Source organism: Labeo rohita, chromosome 6 (genome assembly GCF_022985175.1).
Source record: "Labeo rohita strain BAU-BD-2019 chromosome 6, IGBB_LRoh.1.0, whole genome shotgun sequence".
NCBI classification, from domain to species: domain Eukaryota; kingdom Metazoa; phylum Chordata; class Actinopteri; order Cypriniformes; family Cyprinidae; genus Labeo; species Labeo rohita.
In genome coordinates this window covers 1,565,844-1,587,390 of record NC_066874.1, presented here as the reverse complement: position 1 = coordinate 1,587,390, position 21,547 = coordinate 1,565,844, and the positions used below count along the sequence as shown (strand labels likewise).

The 21,547-nt window shown below is 33.4% G+C and overlaps 1 protein-coding gene across 1 annotated transcript in view; it reads left to right on the top strand.

Moving 5' to 3' along the window:
* Positions 1 to 21,547, top strand: part of plxna1b (plexin A1b) — a 142,251-nt gene that overhangs the window by 63,908 nt on the left and 56,796 nt on the right. Inside the window, exons 5-9 of the mRNA XM_051112164.1 lie at positions 6,776 to 6,876; positions 13,157 to 13,280; positions 13,534 to 13,687; positions 15,313 to 15,412; positions 20,867 to 20,981. Of these exons, the coding sequence (XP_050968121.1) occupies positions 6,776 to 6,876; positions 13,157 to 13,280; positions 13,534 to 13,687; positions 15,313 to 15,412; positions 20,867 to 20,981 (594 nt within the window). The remainder of the gene's footprint in view (positions 1 to 6,775; positions 6,877 to 13,156; positions 13,281 to 13,533; positions 13,688 to 15,312; positions 15,413 to 20,866; positions 20,982 to 21,547) is intronic.

Sequence of the window (21,547 nt, the reverse complement as noted above, 5' to 3'; positions counted from 1 at the left end):
AAATTAATTATTTATCTTATTTATTTATTTATTATTTTACTAATAAATAAAAAGAAAACAAATAGATGGAAAAGAAAAAGAAGAAAAAGAGTGCTAGTGTTGAAGGATGTTTTTTTTGGGGGTTAATGTTGTTAATATTATTTAATGGACCTGAGATAACATGCACCGATAGTGAACTTGTATTTTAATAAACTAATGTTACATAACATAATGTTAATAAATTCTCTTAACATATGTCTCATTGTTAGATAATGCATAAACTAATGTTAAATGCCTTATTATAAAGTGTTATGGTAGTTGCATGGAAACCAGTAGGAGTCAGTTTGACCTCTAACACCATCTTAGTTACCAAAAATGTGTACATCCTTTCCTTGTAGTGTACATGACACTACATCAGAAAAACATCACATATTTTTGAGAAATGTTGTTCAAATTGACCTGAAGACAAAAGGAGGGTTAATGAGTAAACCTGTGACCTTTTTGTAGGGAGTTTCCATTGTGCAATGAGAATGAAGCTACTATCATATATTACAACAGCTTCACTCATTCTCATTAGTTTGGTGTAGTTTCAGTCTTCATCCAATTATGATATAATCATTCACTGCAGTATTTTGAATCATGATGCATCATGACATTTATGGGATCATAAGGTGTCTGTAAAACCAGCTCAATTTTTTGACACTTGAAGTAGGCACATTGAAACTTTTTTTTTTGTTTCTTTTTTTTTTTGTTTACCCATGCACTGTCCTCAAATCAGTTTTGTGATGGAGCACTTTAAATGTTTTCTGAGTCATGCGTGTTTGTTTGTCATGGAGTGCAAAGTTATTTTAGTCTCTCACACACATATATAGGACATACAGTGAGAGATCAATGAGATGATGTACATTAGAGTCATCTGATCTGTTTATTGATGCATTAATGTATTGATTCACACACACATACCTTTGTAATGCAGCTGCTGTGTGTGTATCTGCTCTATACGTCACATGAGACTCCATCGATCTGCTGTTGAACATTTACTCGTGGATCCAGATAAAACATCACTGCTGGACACATAATCAATAATAATTATCACAAACTCATAATATTATATGAAGTGTGATGTTTGACATTAGTCTGCTTTGATTTAATGCACAATCGTGTTGCTATGCTCTTCATTTTCCATTAAAAAAAAAAACACACGTGCATTTGCACATGCCCACTTCTGACTCAACCAATCATGTGAGTTTGGGGCGGGGCTATCGGTTTAACTGGCCAATGAGAAACTGAGGGATTGTTTGAGAGGATGCTAGTAAAACAGAAATATCACACTGCCACTTTAAAGGACTTTTTTAATGATTTTGACATTTTACATGTGTGTTTGAGACAACAGTGGCAGATATAATGGTGTCTCCTGCCTGCAAAATACAAGAAGTCGTTCTTTATTCCATGTCTCTTTGCGTTCTGTCAGTTTCTATTTTTCCCGTTCCTTCGCTATTCTTCACAGGATAATGAAAACGGTCGGTCGAGAGTCTGAGAAGCTGCTCGGAAAAAGCACCAGCTCCATTTAAAGCCCTGACAGAGTAATTTAGCATTGGCCCCTTGTTCTCCAGCACTTAATTAAAAAGTGTTTGATAGCCTGTCTCCTCTCCCCCGGCCGCTGCGCTCGGCCCCGGGCGAACCACCGCGCGATAGGACACCCTCCAGATGATATACACATCTGGATGACAACGGATATCAAACTCCAAACTCCTTCCTCAGTCACAACAGCTTAAACTAGGCAGCAAAAACAACTAGTTGCCATGGTAGTGACATCACCACTCATTAACATATGACCGCCTACATTTACATATTAGATTCCATTTAAACAGCGGTGTGAAATATGCAGGTGTGTGGAAGTTAGCAAATCAGATCAGAGTTATACAGAAGTCTTAAAAGACTGCCATCATAAATGAGGAATGAAATAAAAGATTAAAAGTGTAGAATGTGGGCTATTAAATGGATGATTCGTCTTGAATGAAAGACTTGCGGTTTAATAAAGAAGCGCTGTGATGGAGGTTATCACATGGACGCACAGGAGTGCGTGTGTTTAAGCTCGTGTGTTTTAAAGTCTTAACCTTTTTGTTCGGTCTAATCAAATCATTGATCATCTGGAGCGAAGTTAAGCCTATAATCCTTCATATCAGCAGCGAGTGAATCATCCAGTCTTACTGCAATTAAGAACTTCAGCTGTGTGTGTATGTGTGGTTCAGTATTGATCGCCTGTGTGTGTAGAGTCTGTATTAAAAGCCTCTTGATTGGTTGAGATGTTTTTACTACAACACACTGACAGTAATGGAAGAGAGAGAGAAAGTTTTCTCTTGTTTCTGCATTAGCGGCCGTTCACACAGCACACGTTCTTCTAGTGTTCATGTGGCAGATGGACGCATTTAGCTTTCACACTGGATCAATGTTAGTTTAAATGGACCAATTAAACTAATCAAGATACAGGATTTACAAAAACAAACAAACAAATCATTAACATTTTATACAATGACACCTAAAAGTATTTGAAATGCACTTACGTTTCTTTGTGACAGAACAACATACTCCTCCCATGAAGCATTGAAAATGAATCAAAAGTGTCAATACAATATACTATTTATTATATAGTTATTTTTTTATAAAAATAAAATATTTTTGTTCATGTTTATTTTATTTTATTTTTTATTTTTTTATTTTTTTTATTTTTACATAAGTCTTCTGCTCACCAAGGCTGCATTTGTTTGATCAAAATTACAGTTAAGGCAGTAATATTGTGAAATATTATTACAATTTCAAATACCCGTTTTCTATGTGAATACATTGTAAAATGTAAAATGAATATATTTGATCAAAGCTGAATTTTCAGCATCATTACTCCAGTCTTCAGTATCACATGATCCTTCAGAAATAATTTTAGTATGCTGATTTGCTGCTTAAGGAACATTTCTAATTATTATGATTGTTGAAAACATTTGACGATGCATTATATTTTCCAGGATTCTTTGATACATTGAAAGTTCAAAAGAACAGCATTTATTTGAAATAGAAATATTTTGTAACATTATAAATGTCTTTACTGTCACTTTTGAACAATGCATCCTTGATGAATAAGTGTTATGAACAGCAGTGTGTGAGAGCATGTATTTATTCATGCCTATTTCCAAATATATATTATATTTTGAATGATTATAAATGATCTGACTGAACCACACACATGCATTTGCACATGCCTGACTCAACCAATCATGTGAGCTTGGGGCGGGGCTATCGGTTTAACTGACCAATGAGAAGTGGAGGTAGTGTTTGAGATATTGAAACTCATTTTAAAAGTCATTAATGCACTTCTGTTTGGTGATGCAAGTAAAGCAGAAATATCTCACTGCCACTTCAAAGCACTCTTTTTGACAGCAGTGTGTGTGAGTGTGTATTTATTCATGCCTATTTCTAAATATATAATATATTTTGTATATTTTATGTTGAAAACCTTTGAAGTGAAAAAGACTAAAAAACACTAATGCAATCATTTTCCCACATCACCTGATAACTGAGTTTTTGTCTGATAGTGTTAGGGGTAACAACTTGCAAGTAATGCGAGTTACGTAATCAGATTACTTTTCCCAAGTAACAAGTAAAGTAATGGATTACTTGTTAATCTACTTTTAAGTTACCTTTTTAAATAAGTAACGCCAGTTATTTTTTCCCCCCATTTATTGATTGAAAGTTGTCCTGTCCCCATATTGAGAGAAATTGGGAGTAAGATGTTACTTTAGTTCTAGAATAAAAGCGAACATGCATTAATTCATCTCACTCACAAAACAGATTCAGTATTCCTCGAAATGAATAAAAACAGTGGAATGCAACTCAGAATATGACACAAATCTGCAATAAATAAATAATACAAATATCTTTTATGTATTTAATCCAATTTTCTTAACCAGTGTCTTTGCTGCTGACCTTCGATGATCCAATTCAACCATACTAATAAGCAAAAATGACTCAAGATAAACTAACATGTTCATCATTTTATTGCTAAAGAGTGCTGATGTTTCTTTTTCTGCATTCTGCTGTACAGATATGAATTTATTTTTCCTTCAGCCTGAGGCTTTTGGTGTGGAAAGGCTTTTACATTTGCAAGAGAACTTTTTATATTAAAAACAAACAAGCAAACCCTGCCCAGATTATAAAAGTAACGCAAAAGTAACCTATCGCATTACTTTCCATAAAAAGTAACTAAATAACAGTTACTTTTTAAGGGAGTAAGGGAGTAACGCAACATTGTAACTTTTCCCAAAACTGTTGTCTGAGATATAAAGTTGATATAGAGATCACCCGTTTGCTTGTTGTTCATGTTACACACGTGCAGCATCATCGCGGCACACATTTGATTGACATATGAAGCCTGAGGCACTGAGTTTTTCCTCATCTATCTGAATGTGTGTGTGTGAGTGTTTTAACATACACTATCATCAGGTGTTGTTGTGGTGTGTGTGTCATTTATCTTGAATTCATTTGCGTCTGTTCTGGCTGCAGGCTGCAGTTTAACACGCTGAATATCAGATGAACGGCGCTGGCGGCTGCTCATGAGCGTGTGTGTGTTACATGATGAGTTTCACCATGTATTAAAATGACAAATTAATATTGAACTTGCTTCAAACGGTGTTGCCTTATTGCTTGTTCATTTTCTTTGTTCTTTCTTGCTGGATATTTTCAACACACACACACACACACACACTCTGACAGGCTGCATATGGTCAACTTGTTTCACAGAGCAGCTCATGTGCCCTAAACACACACACACACACATCTGACCCCATCATCTTCACCATCTCACCATCTGTTCTTCCTCTCTGCTCGTCTTCATCCCTCCATCACTGTTTCTCACTCTGTAAACTGATAGTCCTCAGTGAACGACCCCTCACACCTGACTGACTGTGTGTGTGTGTGTGTGGTGGTGTTGTTAGGGTGGATTTATAGGCTGGTATTTCCCATCATGCATTCTGAGTTTATATTTGCCTTCAGAAGTAACATGATACAGTTATTATCATCCGACACACATGAACTGATGAACTTTGCCAGTTTGCCAGTTGTTTTACTCTCATACTTTAGTTTTGCCATGCTACATACTGTTGATGATTCTAACACGGAATATTGGACAAAATTAAAAATTCTTGGGGTGATATTTGATTCTAATCTAACATTTGAGCCTCATGTTCAGAATATTGTTAAAACATCTTTCTTCCAACTTAAAAATATTGCCAGATTACATCCAATGCTGTCTTTCCCTGTTGCTGAGAAGTTGATAAACACCTTTGTTTTTTCCCGAACTGACTACTGCAATTGTTGGCTGGGGTATCAAAAGCTACCTTAAAAAAATTGCAGGTTGTTTAAAATTCTGCTGCTAGAATCCTAACTAGAACACGGATAAAAGATCATATCACTCCTGTCTTTGAGTCTTTGCACTGGCTTCCTGTTAGGTTTAGGGTTGATTTTAAAATTCTGATGCTTGCTTGCTTACAAAGCTGTTCATGGTTTGGCACCCCAATATTTGTCAGAGCTTTTAACTCCATATACCCCAAGGCATGACCTTCGCTCTTTTGATTCCGGTTTGTTATCTGTTCCGTCAACCCGTTTTAAATCGATGGGTGACGGGGCTTTTCTTCTCTGGCTTCAAAACTATGGAACTTCCTTCCTATTGAAATAAGGCAAGCGAAATCTCTTAATAGGTTTAAATCTCGCCTTAAAACTCATTTCTTTAGGGTAGCTTTTACTTGAATTTTTATATTAATTTTATATTATTTTATTTTTAAGCGATTGCATGTTTCCTTTTTTTGCTTATTTTATAATTTGTATATAGTGTATTTTAATGTTTTTTTTGTTTATGTAATGCGCTTGGAGAAGTAACATTTAAAGGCACTATAGAAAATAAAGTTTATTATTATCATTTCATTATTTATTTATTTTTTTTACTTCCCTCTTTTTCGCTCTTTTTTTCATTTGTCATCTAAAACAGTTATTACATGTTTTAAATATATTTTTTTACATTTTACAGTTATTTCTTTCTTTCATACTTTTATTTTTTTATTATTTTCTATATAATTTTCTAGGAACTTTTTGTTCATATATTCTTCAATATGCTTTTTGTACTTCTGTTCATTGTTTCCCTTTGTTATTCTATTTCATACTTTTATTCACACAGTTTTGTAAGTTTTTGTGCTTTCATAGTATAATTTCTTTTATTTTTTTACACTTTTTCAAATTTCACATTTTTAATTTTTTTTCCAAATGTTTACATTTCAAATGTTTTTGATTTGAAATAGTTTAATCTCTTTCTTTATTTTTCTTTCTTCACTGTTTAACTTTATTTTTTTTAGCATTCTTACTTTTTTCTATTCTTTCTTGTGTCCTTCCCTCTTTCCTTCCTTCCATCTCTCTCCTCTGCTTCCTCCTCCTCCTCCACACACACACACACACACACACACACACACACACACTGCTGTTATTCTGTTTCCAGCAGGAGGGCTTCAGGGCTCCTGTCAATCAAACGCTGATCTCCGTGGTAACTGTCAGATGGCGCAGCGTGTGATAAGCTGATTCTGTGCTTTCCATATCCACACACACACCTGTACCGCACACACATGTACACATGCAGTCAGCAGCAAAGGTGTTTCACACACTCCAGCGCTCGTCTCTGGCCTGAAGCGTCTCTTGATTTGCCCGCAGATGTGCTGTATGACTGCAGTGTTTCTCTGACCGACTGTGTGTGTTTGTGCAGGTGACGCGTGTGCCGGTGGAGCGCTGCTCTCAGTACAGCAGCTGCTCTGAATGTCTGAGCTCCAGAGACCCTCACTGCGGCTGGTGTGTCCTTCACAACATGTAAGCAAACTCACACACACACAACACATGTACAGATACCTTCATAACATAGATTTCCTATAACCAGTGGATGCAACTTTGGATGCAATTTGTCAGACGTGAAACAGATTTTCAAATAGTTGTATCTCAGCCAAATATTGTTCTATCCTATACATCAATGGAAACCCTGTTTATTCAGCTTTCAGATGATGTATAAATCTCAATTTTAAAAAAAAAGTGACCCTTATGACTGGTTTTGTGGTCCAGGGTCACATTTGACAAATTTCTAAGGCCTCAAAATGATCTGCCTAATCAAACTTTGCTGTTCGCCTGTCATACACAGTCTACTCCATGCCTTTTGTCGTTTGATGGATATTTTATGCTTTTTTTATCAAGTAAAAGGCCTTTTAGTGTAATTGTACAAACGTCCACCTTCAGCTCGTGCTTCATGTGTCTTTTTGCTGTCAAATCTTTACTGATTTTTATGAAGCAAATGTAAGAATAACTGTGACATTTTTAGTAATATTTCAGAACGAACACTTACTGGACTGAAGCAGCTTCACTTTACTTCACTTTACATCATGTGTTGTTTTTTTTTTTGTTTTTTTTTAGAACTTTCACCATCAAATATAATCATCAGGTTTTTGAGGAACATTTATTTATTCATCTCTCAATCATCATTGAATTACATTGAATTATGTATTACATTTTTAATCATCATCTGAAAGCTGAATAAATAAGCTTTCCATTGATGTATGGTTTGTCAGGATTGGACAATATTTGGCCGAAATGCAACTATTTGAAAATCTGGAATCTGAGGGTGCAAAAAAATCAAAATATTGAGAGAATCACCTTTAAAGGAGAATTCCACTTTCAGAACAAAAATTTACAGATAATGTACTCGCCCCCTTGTCATCGAAGATAATCATGTCTTTCTTTCTTCAGTTGATGATAAATTGTTTTTTGAGTAAAACATTTCTGAATTTTTCTCCATATAGTGGAGTTCAGTGGTGCCTCCAAGTTTGAACTTCCAAAATGTAGTTTAAATGCAGCTTCAAATGGCTCTAAACGATCCCAGCCGAGGAAAAATCTTATCTAGCAAAACGATTGGTCATTTTCAAAACAAATTGACAATTTGTATACTTTTTAACCTCAAACGCTTGTCTTGTCTAAGTCTGCGCAAACTGTTTTTTTCTGGTTCAATATGGTCAATACAGTTTGGGTATGGCACAAAACTCCCATCTCGTTTTCTTTCCCAACTTCAAAATCATCCTACATCGCTGTAGAAGTACCAACTCAGTGTTTACAAAGTGAACATGCAAAAAAGACCGCCCTTTACAAAAAAAAGATTGAAGAAGAAAACGAGACGGGAGTTTTTCGACATACCCTAACTGTAGTGACCCGGATTACAGAGACTACGCATGTGCATCGCAGAGACGAGACAAGACGAGCATTTGAGGTTAAAAAGTAAAGAAATTGTCTATTTGTTTAAAAAATTAATTACATTTAAACTGTATTTTGGAAGTTCAAACTTGGGGGCACCATTGAACTCCACTATATGGAGAAAAATTCAGGAATGTTTTACTCCAGAAAAATAATTTCTTATCGACTGAAAAAAGACATCTTGGATGACAAGGGGGTGAGTACATTTATCTGTACATTTTTGTTCTGGAAGTGGACTTCTCCTTTAAAGTTGTCCAACTTAAGTTCTTAGCAATGCATATTACTAATCAAAAATTAAGTTTTGATATATTTTCGGTAGGAAATGTACAAAATCTTTACTTAATATCCCAATGATTTTTGGCATAAAAGAAAAAAACAGTTTTTGACCCATTGACCCATGACTACGCATGACTGGTTTTGTGGTCCAGGGTCACGTATTATTGAAGATATTGAGTGATTACTGATATTTTTATCATTTTAAGTATCTGCTATACTGTTATAAAGAGCTCATTGATTTACATTACAAGCATCAAAATTTCATCTTAATTTTGTGTCCATAAAAATATCAAAATTTGCACCAAATTGCATATTTTTGTTCAGTTTTGTTAAAGTCTCTGAGTAAAATTTCAAATATAAAAAAAAAGTTTTTTCTTCCCCACTATATTCCCACTTTATCAGACTATATGAGCCATAAAATCCTAATGGATCAAATATGATGCTTCAAAAAAATAAATAAAAACTAATAATATTCATAATAATAAATAAATACAAACTCTAAAAGTTCAATAAACTCTTCAATTAAAAAAATAAAATAATAAATAAAAAGTCTGACTATAATTTCATGTGTTAGGCTTTACGAGGTTAAATTTATCATCCTAGACTTGATTTCTGAGCGTCTGTGTTTGCGTGTGGTTTACCACCATCTACTGTGTTTTGGCAGTTCATCAGCTCATCAAACTCTTCCTCAGGCTGCAGAATAAAGACATTGTAGAAATATTCATTATGATTCACATAAACGGGTCATTGAGGCTCCTCTGATCTCACTCACGGGAGGAACATTAGCAGGATTTCAGCCGAGACTGAACTGTGGTTAAAAAATAATTAAAAGCCAGAAAAGACTCCCATCATCCTCTCTGCCGCAATAACAGTCACATTCGGTTTTAGTCCCTGGAGACTGAGATGTCATCTTTATCTTTAGATGTCTGCATTTGCCCTTCAGGGATCTGTGAAGTCTGTTCATGTCTAAACGCTCGGCTCACGTTCCAGAGAGCGCCGTATAGAAACGCAAACACGAGCATCGGCGTCTCAACTGTCCTGTGTAAAAATATTATGTTCTGCTAAACCTTCTGGCAAACATTAGCAGCAAATAGTCCTGTGGCATAAGTTTACCACAGTTTCACCCACAAAGCAGCAGCTTTGCAAGCGGTTTAAATAGTTTTCCCATGTTACGTCCACATTACATGCCAGAGGAGCGCACAAGTCAGCTTCCAGATGCTGAAAATCCCATTCATTTTCTTCGTAGTGAGAGAATTATTTTTAACAATAACATAAACTGTAAGACCAAACACTGAGGTCGCAAAGTGATGACTTTATGCGTCTGAAGACGTTGATGTGATTTCAGCATCGTTTAGTTTTAAATTCCCAGTGAAGAACTGAACTCCTCATCATCAACGTCATAATAGAAGAAAAATAGGGTTCGTCCACTTCCTTACAGCATTCCAAATAACCAAATATCTCCTAAATAAATAACTAAGGTCGCACTTTATTTTAAGGTCCAGTTCTCGCTATAAACTGCGACTCCTGCCTCAATGAACTCCTGATTTGCTGCTTATTAATAGTTAGTAAGGCAGTCAGTTTTTAAGTTTAGGTATGGGGTTGTATTAAGGGATCTAGAATATCGTCATGCAGAATAAGGCATTAATATGTGCTTTATAAGTACTAATAAACAGCCAGTATGCTAGTACTAATAAGTGACTAGTTAGTATTAAGAATTGTTCCCAAAAGGTAATGTGTTAAAATTAGTGCAGAGCAATTTTTAATTTGCATGCGCAATTAAGTGCATGCAAGATAAACATTTTTTGTGTACATAAAATGTGTACTGTGAATATTTATTATGTATATATAAATACACACACATTCATTATATATAAATTATATGAATATAAATATATGCATGTAAATACTTGGAAATATTTTCAAAATACATACTGTATGTGTGTCTTTGTATATACATAATAAATATACACAGTACACACACATATATTGTGTAAAAAAAAAAAAAAAAAATTTGGATGTAATTAATCATGATTAATCATGGCCTAGCACTAGTTAAAATCAACTGATCAATTAAAAAAAAAAAATATATATATATATATATATATTGTTGTTAAACAATTATTCACGATTAATCGCATACAAAATAAACGTTTGAGTTTACCTAGTGTGTGTGTGTACTGTGTGTAATTATTATGTGTATATAAATACAAACATATTCATGTATATATTTAAGAGTGTATGTATTTATTATAATTGTAATATAATTTCTAATATATAGAAATAAAAATATTTTGTACATAAACAACAGATTTCTCTTAAATATATACATTAATTTGTGTGTATTTATATATACATAATAATTACACAGTACACACACATATATCAGGCAAACTCAAACTTTTATTTTGTATGCAATTCATTGCAATTAATCGTTTGACAGCCCTAATTAATTTATATTAATAACATAATTATATTTATTTTTGTATTAAATGTTTATAAGATTATCCTCCTAGGGCTTAGTGGCCACATACGTGGACAGCACATTTTAGCTCTTATGTCCACAATTGTATTCACTGCTGAATTGGTGGCGTTATGGACACGTATGGGGGTACTTACACTGCCATCTGGTGGTGTCAGAAGTTTATAACACACTACGGTCAAAATTCAAAATGGTGGCGAACACAAGGGAAGATTCAAGCGGTAGCGCCATACACAAACGTCGACCAGGTAATAAGTTCTGTCATATTTCATGGCTTATTCTGATTTAGATATATATAAAAGCCTTGTATATTTGTCATGACATGCAAATTTGAAAAAAAAAGTGTAAAACTAGCATCTTTGTAGGTCTCTAAACACGAAGTACACGTATGTGTACTTATGGACTGATGCTCCTCGAAACAGCTAATATGCTAGTAAACATGCACACATGTAAAATGGGAAAAAAGCTAGCTCTGATGCAGCTAAAAAGCTGTACATGGTCCCAATAAAATAAATAACAATTAAATCACTAAATACATACATACATACTTAAATTAGTTGGGTTGAAAATGTTAGTAAAAAAGTAATATGCTAGTAAAAATGTGCAAATGTAAATTAGCTTGCATATTATCCCATTGGAATAAATAATGCAAACCTACATACATAAATGATAAAATCAAATACAAATTAATTTCATGTTTTTATTTCCAGAGCGTTTTTCTTTGCAAAGAGCATTGGAGCTACTTGAGTTAATTGATGGAGACCAATGCAAAATGTCACATGAGCTACTTTTTTTCACTATGATGTTCAAAACACATTAGTAGCCTAATGCAAGAGTGGCTATTTAAAATGTTTTGAATGTTTTATATTTTGTTACAGACATACAGTGTCATCCTGCAACTGTTTTGCAGCATATCAAATGTCCCAAACACTATTTTTAACTGTCCAAAATGGGCAAAAATGTTGTTTTTACTCTCTGATAGTCAAAACATGTTCAAAAAATATGTGTGCATGTGTTATTAATGCATTAAAAACAGTCAGGAAAAAAAACTGCTGTGTTCAAGGCAGAAATAAAGAGTTTTTCATTCTGTTACACAAAGGTGACTTCATTGTGTTTTGTGGAAATTCGGACCATGAATCCACATATATGGACATTATTTTTCTCTAAAAGTACATCATATCAAAAGATGATACTTAGGTTTTATTCTAATTAGGTTCCAATAAGCCCAAATAGCAAAGAGAAATAAAAAATGCATGTAAAAAAACAGTTTGGGCCTTAAGAGGTTATACATGCGTATTTTGTAATGATCTTAAAATATATTGCATACTTATATTTTATAGTAACTGTTTGTATAGTTTTCCAACATTAAGATTTCATTTCATGACAATTATGGAGATTTTCCCCCAATTTTTTATCATAATGCAACATCAAAATTTTGAGTTTTGTATAATTATACAAAATAATAATAATTTTGTTTTCTTACTTTTTCGATCAGACACTTTCCTAGTTTCAGTTGTCAACATAAGTTAACTATATGGACTAAGAATAAAAAATACAATAAAAAAATTAATAAAGTGTTTATTAATCTTTTAAGCATTTATTAATCATTAATCTTGATTGATTTATTTATTCATGTTAATTTCAACATATATTGTTAAAAACAAAAGTTGTATCTGTTAATATTAATGAGCAACGAACAGCTGAACTTTCATAAAGTAATGTTAACAAAGATTCATTTTTCTTACTTATTATACTTTGTAGTCAATGAATGAATTCTACCATCCGGTAAGTTCACGGTATCTTAGGTTCATATGCTTTTTTGCTTAAAATTCCATTTTTATTTATGATTCATCAGGGAGTTGGTCAGTTTGGTCCATGGCTTGAAACTCTTTGTTGAAGAATGTCTCTGAAATCCCTGTGGAGAAAATGAATGTTTAGCCCATAAGCAGCTTTAATGACAACGTAAAGTACTTCACTGGAGCACAGTCCTTCAATTTACGCTGACTTTCTTTCATTCTTGATTATATTAATTTCTAAATACTCTGAGTCACTCAAGGGTGGAACTTTTGTAGAAACGTAAGTTTATTTCCTGTCTGTCCTCAGCTGTTCTCGCCGCGATCGCTGCGAGAGAGCAGACGAGCCCCAGAGATTCGCCTCCAGAGTGGATCAGTGTGTGGAGCTGACGGTCCAGCCCAACAACATCTCCGTCACCATGGCCGAAGTCCAGGTGTGTGTCTGTTTGTGTGTGTGTGAACTAGAGCAGATATGACATGCACAGCGTTGCATATCTGTCGCTTCTCCATAGATGTTGAGGAGTGGTGCGGTATATGGGGCGCTAGCAGACACTCAGCAATATGGAGCAGCAGATGTCGTGTAGAGTGTATTTTAAAAACAAGCCTCCTTCAGTGTCGCAGCAGATGAATTATGGGGACGTGGGCCAAGCTTTTTCACTTTATCTGTTTCCTCCATTGATCTGCCAGCTGGTCCTCCAGGCCCGCAACGTCCCGGATCTTTCCGCAGGGGTGGACTGTTCCTTCGAGGATTACACCGAGACCGAGGGAACGATACACGGATCGCGGATCTACTGCCTCTCGCCGTCAGCTAAAGAGCTCGTCCCCATCACACGCCAGCAGAGTCAGTAAACGCACACTACAAGATCATACACGCTAACACTCTCTAGAGGCTTTGTAGAAGAAGTCTTGAAGATCTTGAGTAACATCAGTATGTGATTGTTATATAAAAACAGCATCAGTCTGTTCCAGAGATTCAGTCAGTGCTTTGTTTTCAGATCATAGGCTACATTACAATTCACATCATATCTGTCCTGTATACAGTAGTTTTAGGGATTATTGTGACCCAAATAGGATTGGGGATTGAGAAGCAGTTCATGCAGATCCAGTTGCATTAAGGAAAGATACTGAAACTGAGTGGCTTTTGTGATGTTTGATTGCATTAATTGTTTTGAAAAATACGCATTCTGTGAAAATGACGTCTAGTTTCTGTATAATTGAAATGCTTTATCAAAGCTGTTTGCCATTGATGTTTCATGCTTTTTATTGTCTGAGCATAAGAATCAGCACAAAAACAAACATTTTGTGAAAAGAGAAAAACCACTACTTTTTAGAGCCTCAAATCAAAGTTAGTAAAAATTAATATGCTGAAGGTTCCTTAAGATTATTGTAAATTTAAACTAAAATCGTATTAAACGTTTTTGTTACTTATAAAACATTAACTGAAATTAAATAAATATTTAATAACGTTTGTCAGCCAGTTGCCAAAGCAAACATTTCTCATTTATTTAGTTTAACTTGATAAAATAACTAAAACTATTTTAAAATGAATAAAAACTATATAGAGACATTAATCATTTATATTTATAAAGAAAATACAACACCACAAAACAAAATTACTTAAACTTTATCTAAAATTAAAATGGGAAATATAGGGAAAAAACAATAAAAAATAAATAAAATTAGTTGTTGAAAAATGACAGTAAATGTTGGGTTGAATTTATTTTTTTTTTTTTAAAGTATGAATCTAAAACAATGTATTTTTGGGCATTTTAATCTTGTTAAATACTAATGATTACATGCAAGCACAATCGGTGTCAAAATAACTAAAACTATTTTTAAATTATTAAAAACTATAGACATTCATAACTGATATTTATACAAAAAATAAATAAATACAAAAAAATAAAATAAAATTACTAAAACTTTATCTTAAATTAAAATAGGAAATATAGGGAAAAAACAATACAAAATAAATGAAAATTAGTTGTTGAAATGACAATAAATGTTGGGCTGAAAAAAAATTAAAAGTATGAATCTAGAACAATGTATTTTAGGGCATTTTAATCTTAAATACTAATGATTGCATGCAAACATAATCAGTGTATGTCAAAAAACACAGTTGTATGATGCTGTATGTCCAATACTGCCATACTGTCTTAAATACATTCTTATAGTAGAAGCATCTAAAATTTGCCACATTCAAAACCATTTTATGTAGATATGAAGATGTAGATAAACATAAAACTGTGTCTAAACACAACTGTATTAATGCACAAGCACACTAATGCACTGCATTGTTTGTGGTGTTATAAAAGCAACAAGCCACTCAAGGGTTCAGTGATTTTACCACGGTTAAGTGGAAATACTCCTTAAACACGAGTGTTTTGATAGCAGCTGGTTCTGCACTTCTTCATCAAAAGGCAGAAATGTTACTAACCTCTTTTTATTTTATTTATCCCTCTGAAGGAGACACTCATGTGGTGAAGCTCTATCTCAAATCGAGGGAAACGGGGCAGAAATTTGCCAGTGTGGATTTCACCTTCTACAACTGCAGCATCCACAGATCGTGAGTCTCTCTCTCTCTCTCTCTCTCTCTCTCTCTCTTTATCTGTGCTCTTCTCGTTTTACCCACAAGCTCCTCTCCACTCAGGGGGTGGGGTCATATTTCTGTTGCCATGGCAACCGGTGGCGTGTTGATTGACAGTTATTCTCTTGAAAACAGACTGTGGTTAGAGTCCTGCAGATAGCGGGACCCCCAGCTGAACATCTCAATGAATTTGTGTGTCATGTGTGCTTCTAAGACGCTCCAGATGGGTCCGGACTCTTTAGGGAGGTCTGTGTAGTGTCTTATTGCAGGACAGATGAGCCCAAAGCTGTCTCCAGAGATATAACACACACATACACACCTCTCAGAGTAACAGCATCTCAGATACACAATACTTTCCCATACACACACACACACACTATCGGCAGTGAGCTTTAAAACTAGGTCACACTGCTCTTCTCTGATAAGACCAGCATGGGTGCTTGAAAAATACACACTACATATGAGTATTATCGTAATTGGATAATCACATGCTTCTTTATTCAGCGTGGCCACATCTCTAAAAGCACAACTGCAATTTAGAGGACTGTATTTTGGATAATATAGCGTTATTATGGATATCGTTGAAGCTTTGTATAGACGAGAAAGAAATAAAGCAAGAGAAATTGTGTGTGAATTTCACAAAACCTGTCAAGAACATTTCCAGGTCATATTGCATCTTAAAATTAAAAGAAAGAAATTAGGCTGTTTTTGAGGCTTCTTATTATTATTGTTATTTATTTATTTATTTTTATTTTTTGCAATATTTTCATAAGAGTTAAAAATATTACTTTCCTCCCCTCAAATGTATTTGTTACATACTGTATTTTCTGTCAAAAAAAAAAAAATCTTAATGCATTTCTTTTTAATTAATGTAATGTAAAAAAAAAAAAAAAATGAAATAAAAATTATATATATGTATAATTTTTTTTTTAATGAATATCATTCAAAATGTATGATAGGCAATAGTTTTTGTGCTACCTTTATTTTTAGCTGATTTATATAAAAAATAATTTGATATAAATAAATGATATAAATTTATTTATTAGTGTTCATAATCACACACGTGTGTGGAAAACATAAATTATTATTATTATTAATATTGTCCTTTGAAAAATAATTACTTTGTTACAAATAAATTAGTGCTGTCAAACGATTAATCATGATTAATTGCATCCAAAATAAACGTTTTTTTTTTTTTTGCATAACATTTGTGTATACTGTGTATATTTATTATGTATATATAAATACACACACATACAGTATATATGTAGAAAATATTTACATTTAGTTCTATGTATACATTTATATTAATATAATTGATATTATATAAATATTTTTAATATACAAATATAACATTTTTTAAAATATACATGCATGTGTGTATATTATATTAAATATACATAATAAATATACACAGTACACACACACACACACATTATGTAAACAAAAGCTTCTGTTTTTGGATGCGATTAATCGCAATTAATCGTTTGACAGCACTAAAATAAATATAACTATTTTTTTTTTAAAAATTATGTTTCATAGTCACAGTTGAGAATCATCATTGAAAATGATGGTATTCATTTATTTGTGTTTATATACATGTGTGTATAAAATGTAATAAATAAATAATTTAGATTGTATTGTCATTTGACAAATAAGTATTCTTTCTTCAAATAAATATACAAATAAATATAGTTGTTAAAAAATGTTAAAAAATATATATATATACAAAACTCAAAAGTTACATTTTGCATCATCATAATGAGAATTTGGGTAAAATTGTGCTTAATTTGCATTATGATAATGAGAATTTGGAAAAAAAGTGCTTAATTTTTGTGTAAATAATCAATCACAATGCAAAGCATCTTTATGGTTTAAAAACGCATGCTTCAATACCGTTTCTTATCTCCTTTCTTTTTGAGGAGAAATATGACCTGGCCGCTTTTTTGTGAGATTCACCCAAATGGAGTTTGCCCGTGATGAGGGCTGTCGGAGGTGTTCGGTGTCCTTTTTGTAGGAGGCTTTAGAAGAGCCCAGCATCTTAATGAATGTGAATGAAGGAAATGACCGTCCCGACGAGAGAGCGAGTGTTAGATTTCCGCTCCTCCAGCGCGTGTGGGGGTTTACGCTGATCGCTGATCAGGGACGCCCTGAAATCATCGGCCGTCTGTGGGGGAAGAGAGCTCAGCGTGAGGGGCTTAAACCAGAGACACCCTCAATCACCCCCACTCCAGACGGGACGGGGATTAAAGCCTCTCTCGGGATTGGTGCAGGGGTCAGGAAGAAAAATAAGGTCACATTTATTATCTTCTTACCACTTATTTTAAGAAATCTCTGCTTTAAGTGAACCAGATTGCATAGTTTAAATTGAACTGGTAATGGATGGGGAAAACATGGACGAGAAAGAAAATGTGGAAAAAGAATTACAAGTTGGAACAAAATATATTTCAGTCAGGATAGATGGCATATTTTATGAAATGAGCAAAATGAAAATGAACCAGTGACGGATGTACGGTCTGTTTAATATGTCATACTGTTTTAAGGCTCTGGCTCCAAATTTTACAACCCATGTTTCTGAAGATTTTTATGGAAATTATCCACTGGAAATGTTTTGGAAATGCATGATTACACAGTTCAGACTTTTTTTCTTACAATTGTGAGTTTATGTCTCATAATTCTTGCTTTTTTCTCACAATTCAGACTTTTTTCACAATTCTGAGTTTCCCATAATTCTCACTTTTTCTCACAGTTGAGTTTGTATCTCGTAATTCTTGCTTTTTCTTAATTTTATAAGTTTATATCTCATAATTATGAGCTTATATTTCATAATTCTGACTTTTTCTCATAATTCTTGCTTTTATCTTACAATTACAAGTTTATCTCCCATATTTCATAATTCTTGCTTTTTTCTCACAATTCAGACTTTTTTCACAATTCTGAGTTTCCCATAATTCTCACTTTTTCTCACAATTAAGTTTGTATCTCGTACTTCTTGCTTTTTCCTTAATTTTAAGTTTTATCTCATAATAGCTTATATTTTTTTTTTTCTTACAATTGTTGGAGTTTATTTGTACAGTTGTGAAGTTCAGGCTTTTTTTTTTTCTCACAATTGGAGTTTTTTCTTATGAGTTTATATCTCAAAATTCTTTCTTTTTTCTTATTTTAGTAAGTTTATATCTCATAATTGTGAGTTTATATATCATAATTCAGATTTTTTTCTCTTAATTCTCATTTTTATTCTACAATTACGAGTTTATATATTTTTTTATCTTATAATTTTTGCTTTTTTTCTCGCAATTGTTTATCTCATAATTTAGTTTTTTCTTACAATTGTGTTTATACCTAATAATTCTCACTTTTTCTCACAGTTATGAGTTTATATCTCAGAATTCTTGCTTTTTTTTTCTTACAGTTGCCAGTTTATCTTATTCGTGCTTTTTCTCACGATTACGAGTTTATATCTTACAGTCCTTAATTTTTTTTCTCACAATTGGAGTTTATATGTCACAGTTCAGGCTTTTTTTCTCACAATTATGAGTTTATATCTCAAAATTCTTGCTTTTTTCTTAATTTAGTAAGTTTATATCTCATAATTGTGAGTTTATATCTCATTCAGATTTTTTCTCTTAATTCTCGCTTTTATCCTACAATTACAAGTTTATATCTGTTTATTTTATAATTCTTGCTTTTTCGTACAATTGCGAGTTTCTTATAATTTTCACTTTTTTCCTCACAATTGTTTATCTCATAATTTAGTTTTTTTTTTTTTTTTTTTCACAATTTTGAGTTTGTCTCATAGTTCTCACTTTTTCTCACAGTTGCGAGTTTATATCATAATTGAGTTTTTTTTTCTCACAATTGTGAGTTTATATTTCATAATTCTCATGTTCTTTTCACAACTGTGAGTTTATCTCTCAGAATTCTGACTTTTTTTCTCTCAATTGTGAGTTTATCTCATACAATTCTAAATAAATTCTGGAAAAAGTCTGAACTGTGAAAGTCCCAGTTACCTTTTTCAGATTTAATAAGCTTCCATACAGTTTAAGAGTTCTGTTTTGAGTGCAAGAAAAAAAAAACGAATTTCCAGTGCACAACAATACATCACATTAAACATGAACATCTGTCTCTCATGGTCTTGTTTTCATTCATCTACCCTGACCAAGGAATATTGCATTGTGGCATTTACAGATAGTCTTCATCTGTTTATGTGTGTACTTGCATGTCTCAGACATGTTGTGTGTTTCACCTGCATCCATTTGTTCTCCATCATGGCCACCCCCTGGATTTATTCATGCTGATTAGCAGATTATGCGTCTCTGGAGATGCAGCATTAACAAACTGACAAATGGCGCCTCGATGGGGGATCATTACCTACACAAACACACACACACAAACACACACACTCAACCACATGTGCTTGTGTTTCCTCATGGGACTCAGAGATGCAACAATTATGCAGCAGAATCTTTTAGTGCTGCTGGTTAAAATACTCACAATGCTCGTAAATTAGACAGCATGCTATTGTGAATGATTTATGCTAAACTTTTTATTAGCCAGTATTATCCTTTATATATTATATTTATATTAAATGTAAAAAAGAATATACATTATAAGTGATATGGATTTTAAAATATTTATTTTGTCTTTTAGATATGTTGTATTTTAACTTCGAATTTTCTGATTTATCTGAGCGCAATTAAATCCTCAGAAAGGTTAAAAGCATTGTGAATGCTGCTTTCTTTAAGATACCAGATTTCATTAGGCAATCATTTCTCAACTCTGATTGGACAGCTGCTCTCAACGCAAAAGCTGATTGGTCTATTAAGCCCAGTGCTTGAAACCATTATGAGGTCAGAGCTCTTTGTCCTAAAGCATCAATTAATGTCACTGAGTAAACAGATTGCTGGACTTAATACTGAATAATTGAAACAAATGACTTTGTATTGCAGTCAGAGGCCTCAGATGCTTTCAGAGTGTCTGTGAGAGACGCTTCAATCTAATTAAACACGAGCCGTTTCACTAATACTTTTGAGTATTTCGAGTTTCCATTTATATGTAGTTTTCCAAATCAGTCATGTGAAAGGTTGTTTTAGTTGACATGTTTCCTAAGAAGTCTGTGCACCATTGTTTCAACACAGATTTCTGCTTTCGTTCTCTCTTATCTACTCAGGTCATGTTTTAATGGGAAATCCTCCTCTCTTTTTGATCTCTCTCTCTCTCTTTTGTCAGCGTTCACTTTTTTTCTTAAACCGGAGACACCTAATAAAGTGGATCTTTGTGAGGGAATGAGAGATTATTTCACACGCTTTCATGGGTAGAATGAGAGCACGTGAGGTCAAAACACAAGGACACATGTGGAGCGCTGTGCTTTCTGACTCTATAATGTGTGTTTTGGTGATTCTCTGTGTCTCACCTGTGTCTTTATCTTTCCAGGTGCTTGTCTTGTGTGAACGGCTCGTTCCCGTGTCACTGGTGTAAATACAGACACTTGTGCACACAGAACGCCAACGACTGCTCCTTCCAGGAGGGACTCGTGAACATGTCAGAGGTAAGAAACACATCCAGAAATTGCTACTCACTACCAAAATATCAAAGGCTTGGAATCAGTATGTTTTTGAAAAAAGTCTCTTTTGCTCACCAAGGCTGAATTTATTTGATCAAAAATACAGTAAAAAATGTGAAATAGTATTATAATTTAAAATAGCTGATTTCTTTGTGAATAGTATTGTAAAATGTAATTTATTTCTTTGATCAAAGCTGAATTTTCACCCTCATTACTCCAGTCTTCAGTGTCACATGATCGTTCAGAAATCATTCTAATATGCTGATTTGCTGCTCAACAAACATTTCAGATTATTATTAGTTTTGAAAACAGTTGTGCTGGCAAATATTTTGTGGAAATTGTAAAGCATTTTATTTTTCAGGATTCAATTTAATGTGTCCTTGACGAATAAAAGTATTAATTAAAAACAATTTTAAACATGAATAATATTTTAAATCATCCAGCATTTTTTTCTGCAAACAGCCTCAACGAAAATGTAAAAGCGGTGTTTTTTAGTATCGTTGAGATACTAATATAGTTTTTTATTCAAATTTTAAATCAGATTTTATTTT